Here is an 8,651-nt window from a genome sequence, read left to right as displayed (position 1 = left end):
AAAGGAATTACCTTTCAGTCAATAGCCAGGACCTCATTAGCTCATGATTGACTTCTATGAGACTGCAATAGAAGTGCACCTGCAGATTGTGTGTCATTATGGGAATGTATGGGCTTTATGAGTAAAGGAGCTTCTGTCGTCTGCTTGTATGTAGGACTTGGCTGCATGTGAATGAATGTGAAAAGCAACAACATGGTATACATGATAAGAACCAAAAAGGAATGAAAGAAGTGAAGGCAACAGAAATACACATTCTTTTATAACCATGTTGTATATATTTAGAATCAATTTATTGGTACAAAAATATTACAAACAGGTACAAGAATCCAGGTTTCCAAACCTTAAAAAGTTATTTTCCCAAAAGTTGCGCACATAATATGCATATTTATTGTCACTGTAGTTCCCAAAATCATAAGGAAAGCTGACATAATTAAGTTAATCTATGTTACGCCAGGTGTAGATTTGTATATTTCAGTATATGGCCTACAACAGCTGATCTCTAATTTTGTGCTTATTGTAAATCAATCCATGACCCATTTATCATACCATTACAACAGTCCTCAACCTGGAGGCAGTGCAGGCTAGCTAAATTAGTTTATGATTTCATTTAATAACATAAAAATACTTTGTTTTACTTGTTAAAAGTAAATGAGAAATTAGATCCTCTAGCAACCGCTCCCACTTGTTCCTTATGCTTAATAAAATAAAATCAGTTTTGTTCCCCTGTATTTTATTGTTGTAAAACTGTTGAAGCAGTCTGTATGTGACGGTGGACACAGCTCAGCTGTTGCCCTCAGTCCAGGGATTGGCTTCAGAAGGCCCCGATCTCCATGCCCCATGGCCTGTAAGGTTTTGACAGTGTGGAGGAGGGACTCACGGTGCTGACGGCTGTCGGGGAAAGGAGGGGGAATGCGCTAAAGGAGAGGGGGAAGGCCGAAAGCGAGGACAGAGATGAGACCAGTGGTGGAGAAAGCTTGGTTGTTGGCATGGGAAGACTGAGGGGTAGAGAGCCATTGGGGGCAACCCTGAGGGACTCTGTGGGGGGCATGGCACTGAGTCTGGATGTCCCAGATGTCTCAGTGGAGGAGGAGGAGGAAGATGATGATGAGGGTGAAGAGGAGGAGGAAGGGGCCTGGCTACTGGCGGTTCTGGATGCAGGTGTCCTGCCCTGGGGGTGCTGTACAAGGAGTGGGTGGGGTAGATGGGCAGGAGTAGCCCCGTAGGCAGAGCCCCAGGCTAAGTGTTCCAGTCCAGTGTGCACCTCCCTCTGAGAGGCATAGTTGCTGAGGTGGGACACCAAACGTACACGGAGGGTGTCTGTGCTGTCCCGACCCTCTATGATGCTCAGGTAGCGAGCTGTCTCTGCCAGGCACTCCCTGAAGCCCAGGCTGCGGTAATCCTTAGCAAGAGCGTGAGCTTCAAAGTAACCTGTGAGAAAAGAACAAACATGGTTAAATAAACATGTTACTCAAAGAATATGTCATATTTATTAATACCAGAGCTGAAACATGCATTTATTCAAAGAAAATATCCACTACCTTTCCCACCAGAAGCATGAAGCATCTTCAAATGGTCCACTGTCATTTGGAGTATTTCTGCTTTCTCCAGTTTAGCAGATCCCTGCAAAGACGTTATAATAAAGCGTCTCTTTCAGTTATATATTATCTATCAACAAAATTGTGTGTGCCAAATAAAATGAAGAATAACATACCTGTTTCTCAAAAGCACTCGGCACCAATCTTCTCAGCTCTGACAAACTGTTGTTGATCCGGTCACGTCTCCGTTTCTCAATGATCTGTTTGAAAACATATTTCAACATTAATTCAATCGTGCAGAGGATGAGAAACTTTGGAAACTATTAAACAAGAGCGGGAAACGCGGTTCACATACCCCTCTGCGCCTTTTTCTGGCTTGGACTTGCGTGGTTGTGGAGAGTGACATCGATCCGTGGGAGTCAATTTGACTAAAAAAGTAAAAACAAAAAACGATGTTGAGGCAATACATTAAAGAGCACTTTAAAAAAAACAGGATATGTAGGGAATAACGCAAAAAACACCCAATTCTTAATTAAAACATGTCGTATAGGTTGATTTTCTTAAAAAAAAAAAAAAAAAAAGTTAACATACCCATTTTCATCCCCACTGTCCTTCTCCACCTCAACAGTGTCGTCCAGGTCGCTGTCCGATGAGCTGTAGTTGTGGCTTCGCTTCATTTCGCCTTCAAGCCTTCAATCTCTTCTCTCGGGGCACAGACAGCACGAGGTATGCGTAACAGTTTAAAACTGTCTGATCTGCATCTGCTGTGACTGTTTTCACACGGCGGAGAGGAGGGCGGGGTGACCGGAATGATGTGGGCGGGGCTCTGACAGACTTGAGCCAGTCAGAATCGAGCTGAGGCTTGAGTGACGGGGGCCTTAAAAATATCAATGAAGTTTTGAGGGATCAAAGAGCATCATCCTAATAAAAGTGGTCTGAAACAATGATATCACATTATGAATCTATATATAAAAACAATGTATTAATTAAACATTTTAATCCATCCTGTAGTGAGCTGGAGTGACTGCAGCATAGATTCTTCTCCTGCATTATAAAGGTTGGATGGTCTATTAGCTGACTGTCTTCAACCATGTGGTTCCAGAGTGTCACTGATCAGCCAGGAGACTCCACAGTGGGCTAGCGTGTCCACGCTCTCCTGGGGAACTTCCTCCTCTAAACCTTCTGCAAACAGGTCAACAGGCAGGCAGACCTTCCAATGGAGCCATACACCCGCTGGGTGAACATTCGTCTCTCTGCAGTGCAGTGTGCAAAAAAACAGAAATTTTTTCTTAAGCTTGAGCTATAAGCAGCTATAGAAACTATAACAGCAGGTAAAGCTGCTTTGGGCGTAAAATAAGGAACACAAGGGGAACAGGGGGGCGTCTGCAGAAGTGTGATAGGGTGACCCCACTAATACAAGCGGGTCAGGGGGGCAAACTATGAAACATGGGAGATTTCAGTGCTAGCGCTACTGTGTAACTGATTCCTTTAGGCATATGTTTTTAGTTTAGGGGCATATCAAATCTTTTAGTTGGGAGGGGGGTCTCTTTCGCTGTGGAGGCATGGTTTGTCAGGGAAGGATAAATAAAAGAAGTTCTAGTTCAAAACATCAAGTGAGGGGATTCCTGTTGGGCAAATGATATTTCTATATTTATGTATTTAGATATTTATATCTCTCCAACTAAGTTCCAGGACTTGGAGAAGTCGTGCTAATGTGCAATGATGCTGTTCAGTCTAAGTTCTCTTTCACTTGTGGCCAGTGTGAATATATAAATATGTTAGAAAGAAAGAAAGAAAGAAAGTGTGTACATTATTAGACATTGTTAGACATTAGTATTGTACCTACAGTACAAAGTTTAGGTGTTTGTACTTTATTTGATGTTTTACTATTTCTCTTTGAGATATTTGTTAGTTTTCACATTGATTTCTTTCTTTTGTGTACTCAGAAGAACCCACAACAGATCTCTTATGTTTTAGGGATTTTAAATGTAGCGTTTTATGATTTTTCTGGTTTGAAAACATTCTTGTACTTTATGAGATATTTAAACTAATAAAATACTCTTGGAAAACTGTAAAATAAATAGAAACAGAACCAAAAACAGGGATGTTTGTCTTACAAGCTGACCTTTTAGTGCTTCCCACAGGGCAGTAACATGGGAATCTCACAAAATTTGGTTTATTTATACTACCCTACACTACTAAAAGTACAGTTACAGTTAGTAGTTAAAATAAGGCCAACTTTACACACCTACAGCATTAAGACTCCATAATTTCAGTAGAAACAATAAAAAAAAGTCAATCATATATCACATTAAAATATTCCCATCGAACATTTTCTGCAAAATACAATCGCTTACTCTTGATACTTTATGTGATAAAAACAATTCTTACATTCTTAACTGAACTATAAAAACCTAGAATATAAAATACTAGAAAAAATCACTTAAAAAAAGAGTTTTAACTAACTTGTAATTTTTTGCTACATTTGGCTTTCTTTTTTTTTTTTGGCAATTTATCTCTTAAAATGTTGTCCAAATTCTTTTGGATTTTGAGGGGTAAAAACTCACAAAAACTCATGTATTAATAAGTAATTAGATACACTTTTAGATACACTTACAGGGTTACAGGTTAAAACAATAATGTGAATGTGGGACTTACTTTATTTACTTTATGTTACTTTATTTTTGAATTTTGGTATTGCTACTTTTATTGAACAATCTCAGCACTTCTGCTGTCATGTATGTATACCATATATCATGTATATGGTGTAAAACCATATCTAATTTCTATTATATACAATTTCTATTATTGTAAAACAAAAATAGAAAGTAATATTTGTACATTTACACAAATACTACATGATAGTGCAACTTTTAGATGCCCGAATATATATATTTTCTGCTGTTTTATCCTCCACAAAGCTGGAAATTTGATGCTTATATATATCACTATATTTGCCAACAAATAAGATCAGTAGTTACCCTGCAGATAAAGTGTTTCCATATGCAATATATGGTAGGATGTGATCCAATTACAACATATCTTCCCTGCACAAAGAGCACTTTATGGTCATATTGTAAGCACATTTAATTAATAAATCTAAAATTGTTTTCTCTTGTAACAGAAATTTGGTTTAATTACTTAAAAACAAAAGTTTTAGAACCATCACCTTACCAGGCTTTTGAAAAATACACATTTAACCACAAATGAACCAAGAATAGAAAGCAGTTACGATAAAGAAACAGGTGAATGTTAGTCTTTTCTGTCTGATGGAAGGTCTGGAAAAATGACTTGATGTTGGGATATAGCGCCTGCTCTGACATGTGCCTGACATGTCTGTTAAGGCTGTCAGCGGGAGCGCAGTGCCCCTGCTGTCTTCAATTCCAGTGCCTTGTAGAGCAGCAGCTGTTTCTCTCCTCTGTCCATCAGGTCAGTTGTTAACTTTGTACGCTGGGAGCTAGACAAGTGCGGATGAGAGCTTGATTCTATGGAGCAACTGGAGGCCAACACGCTGGTCCCAGAATGTCAGAGGGGCTTCAGTGGTGACAGATACAATGTGCGAGCTTCGGTCACTCTGTTGATGCAGTGAGCGCGGATGAGCCTTCACACCATCCCTCACACACAGATACATGCACAGACCCCCACCTAATCTCCTCTCCTTGTCATGCCTACCTTCATCCATTTCATGCATTTCCACATTCCCATACTCCCACTTGGAGGATTTATAGATCCTAACATGTGCTTAATCCAGTGCTGAAAAATACTCACAGCCTGCCTGCTCCCTTTTTGGACTGAATTTCTCATGCAAGATGCATGAACTGTGCCTTCTTGGCCTTCCAGTGACTCTGCTACATGTCAATCTGAATATATTTATGCTCACTCTTTTGCACTGTTTATGATACTATTATGGAAATAGGGCCATTATGGCAACACAAACCACTCTCCTCACACCTGACCATCAAGGTCATTCACATTAGAGCTGACATTCCTGTGGCCCATTAAACATAATTCCGATTCGTCTTTTAAAAACCTTGACTTTTCACCTGCGGTATCGCAACATCTCCTCGCCCTTCCCAGTCCACTTTTGGTGACGCTGGACGTGAATGTCCTGTTCTGTTAGAGTGTGTTTGGCTTTGGCTCATTTGTGTTGTTTGACTACCATCTTTACATTTAATAACTCCAACAGCTTACCAGTCTGCCTATTGAACGTGGGCGTAACTTGGCACCGATTTCTAGAAACCCCTCTCAACCCAGTGCCAGGAAGCTAAAAGGTATAAGCAAGCATTTGTTTGAAACTGGCGTGTGCCCAGCTGCCTTCCTCAATCTTCCCTCAGGTTTCCCTTGGTGACTCTTTGTGTGCAAGAGCACGGCCTGAGTGTGCGCTGGTGTGTTTGCATGTGTTTATGTGTGTGCGACTGAGAGCGTGCAAGTGTGTTTAGGAGGTGCTGTTTCCCACAACCCTGATCTAATTCCGTGGTAACTCAATCTCCGTGTGAGCGCTTCCCGGCGAGTGTTCTCCCACCCGTCGGCCGTCTCTCCCTGGCTGGCTGAGTGGCTGAGTGTGTCTGACGGAGGCCGGCTCAGTCCCATTGGACCCCACACCCCCACCCCCTGCCTCTCCTCTCCGCCTTCATCCTACCCTCCCTCCCATCAGGATTGATTTACTATGTCAACCGTTGGGGCTGTCGGCAGCAGCAACGCTCACAGCCGTGCCTGCGTCCTGTGCGCACACCATCCTGACATCTTATACCTGTCACTCAACAACTGCTGGAGTGAACTGTGGGTTTGTGTGCTGTATGTATGTGTCTGTTAATGTGTGTGAGATAATTTCCTCATCCATATTTGGACGATGTTTGCCCAAAGGTGTGAGCTTTGCTGCGCATTTACATTAGGTATGACATTATTATGTAAGGCAAGGAAAATGCCACCCATGCTGGTCCTCAATAGGTTGTTTGACTGAGGGAAATGTCTCCCAGACAGCTTTCATGCAACAATGTTATCCTATGGGCCACAGTTTCCTGTCTGTCCCCTCTCTTTCTGGTCAGCACCCAGGCGCTATATTGGGCAGGCCTGAGACCCATTCCCACTCCTTAACCGTAATACACCCGCCTTCTCATTCTTTACTTTCCTGTCTTTGTTGGCATCCATTCTGCTTGTACTTTTCAGATAGGTATAAGCCAGGGAGGATATGTTGACTTCCCCCTTTCTTTGTTTAGCAAAGTTTTTTTTGCCTTTTCTTTTTTCTTGTTCTTTTTTTTTATGAGGACATCTCCTCAGGCCTCAGGTCACAATACTGACACCAGTATTTCAGTGCCAGCTGCCAATTACAGGGCTTGGAGTCGATTACAGGGCACGAACAGCATTTAGGAAAGATTCAGACAATACTTTGAACTCAATATGGACAACCTTATGTGCCTGGAAAAAAAAAAAGAAGTGGATGACCTAAGTTACTCCTGAATAAATAAAATCTCTTTCGCTCCTTTTTTTCCCCACAATGTCGCACACTCCTGCACATAGGCCCCTCACAATTATATTGTTCATAAGGTTTACCAGAATGCTTCAAATTACCAGTTAACTTATGCAAGTTCACAATGGGGGGAAGGCAGATCACAAGACTGGTTCTCAAATAAGCGCAACAGGAGACAGCACGTGATGTCCTCACAGAGAAAGGAGGACCGCGGAGCAAGCTACTTTTAAGGCCACACATTGTGCTGCCACAGGAAAAACATTGTTTGCATATCAATGGTGTGTGTGTGTGTGTCTCTGTGTATGTGTGTCTTAAAGTGCAGGGGTGTGAGGGCTCTAATTGAAATGTATCTCCTGGTTTACATCACAAGAAACCCTCACTGACACCGGCCATATGAATTATTAGCCAAGTTAAGCTGCAGAGTCTCTGTTTCTGCATCTGTGTGCCACAAGACACGTTTGGTCATTTCTGTGGGAAATCAGTGTTTTAGAGCAAGTCTGTCTCTGAAGCTCAGCTGTCATTTTATGAGTAACTCTTTACCTCAAAAAACCTTTTCCAAAGTGTTTTTGGTCACTTACATGCAGTTTTATTTTCCCTTCCCAGTGCAGTTTCAAATAAAATCTGATTAGGAATGGGTATAACCACCAAAAATGTTATACATAATAGAGAAACTGAAAAGAGCCAATTTATGATGTGTCACAAGTTTATCAAAAAAGGAGAGAAAAAAAGTTGTCTTTTTTTAAGAGCCGGCTCCTTTCCCAGTGGATGCTCTGTGCCAGCTGTCTGCTCTGCAGTAAAGTACTGCTTTCCCAAGCTCTGACCTGTGGGAAAATCTGTTGTGGCCAGTAATTGATTCCGCCCTGCCAGCCCCATTACTCTCCACTGCAGTCAAACTGCCAGTGATCTGCAGAAAGCCTGTTAGCACAGCACCCCTTATTCTTTCTCTTCCCACTCACACAAGCATGAATCACAATCCAAGCAAGTCCGACTGTTACATCCAGTGTTGTTTCTTTTTTGCTGTCATTTTTCCCTATAATTCACATATTTTCTTCATTAATTTTCTTTCAATCCATTCTTAATTCATTATTATTCTTTTCTAATTTTCAAGTTATAATTGATTAGTTGTACCAGTAGGCTTTATTCTATACTATGACAACAATGTAAATATGCTAGAAGAAATGGATGGTAATCTCCCTGAACGTGCCCTCTCCCTCAGAGCTAGTCATGAAATATTAACTGCAGTCATCTGTTGAGATGGTTGAGTTGCTTGTCACTGCCTAACACTAGCCACATGTCTAAATAAAGGTAAGTGTTCCCCCCTTCCAATTAATCTTCAATTAGGGCTCTTGCTCTGTGCTGTTGCATCTGTGTTTCCTAGTCTCGCATCAGCGGGAGGGGTATTGAGTGTGTGTATGTGTGTAAGTATATGAGGGGGGCTTTCATGAGGATTATGAGGTTCGCAGGACGTGTATTCACATGATGGTTGTTTTGCTCTTCTAAGCGTCCCCACTTTTTCCACATGAACTAAATGGCAACACTCTGAACACAGGCTATTTAAACCTTTGGCAGAAAAGGTCACAATAGTCTTAGAAATAATTGCTCAGACTTAGAAAGACATAAGTGGCCTCAAGCCAGTGATTCTCATGACT

General features: G+C 41.5%; 1 protein-coding gene across 1 annotated transcript; it reads right to left on the bottom strand.

Annotated features, from left to right (window-relative positions):
- Positions 1-279: 279 nt before the first annotated feature.
- On the bottom strand, positions 280-2,358 carry LOC147319373 (hairy/enhancer-of-split related with YRPW motif protein 1-like). Its single transcript, XM_086311939.1, has 5 exons — positions 2,127-2,358; positions 1,891-1,963; positions 1,712-1,795; positions 1,539-1,620; positions 280-1,428 (listed from the first exon to the last, which is right to left on the bottom strand). Exons 1-5 carry the CDS (start codon positions 2,210-2,212, stop codon positions 812-814), a joined length of 942 nt encoding a protein of 313 aa, XP_086168065.1. The 5' UTR covers positions 2,213-2,358; the 3' UTR covers positions 280-811.
- Between the last annotated feature and the right edge of the window lie 6,293 nt (positions 2,359-8,651).

The sequence above is a fragment of the Aulonocara sp. 'chitande type north' Nkhata Bay genome, linkage group LG11 (genome assembly GCF_057382095.1).
Source record: "Aulonocara sp. 'chitande type north' Nkhata Bay isolate Kocher_YH1m ecotype deep benthic linkage group LG11, A_spYH_male_GT1.1, whole genome shotgun sequence".
Taxonomy (NCBI): Eukaryota; Metazoa; Chordata; class Actinopteri; order Cichliformes; family Cichlidae; genus Aulonocara; species Aulonocara sp. 'chitande type north' Nkhata Bay.
The sequence above is the reverse complement of the archived record's forward strand: the minus strand, read 5'-3'. Positions and strand labels throughout refer to the sequence as shown.

Excerpts from the sequence above, each read along its gene's own strand:
- LOC147319373 (XM_086311939.1), bottom strand. The coding sequence starts at position 2,212 with ATGAAGCGAAGCCACAACTACAGCTCATCGGACAGCGACCTGGACGAC. Across the intron at positions 1,796-1,890 it reads CCAGAAAAAGGCGCAGAGGG|ATCATTGAGAAACGGAGACG; the intron begins GTATGTGAACCG and ends GTTTTCAAACAG. Across the intron at positions 1,621-1,711 it reads CGAGTGCTTTTGAGAAACAG|GGATCTGCTAAACTGGAGAA; the intron begins GTATGTTATTCT and ends ACGTCTTTGCAG.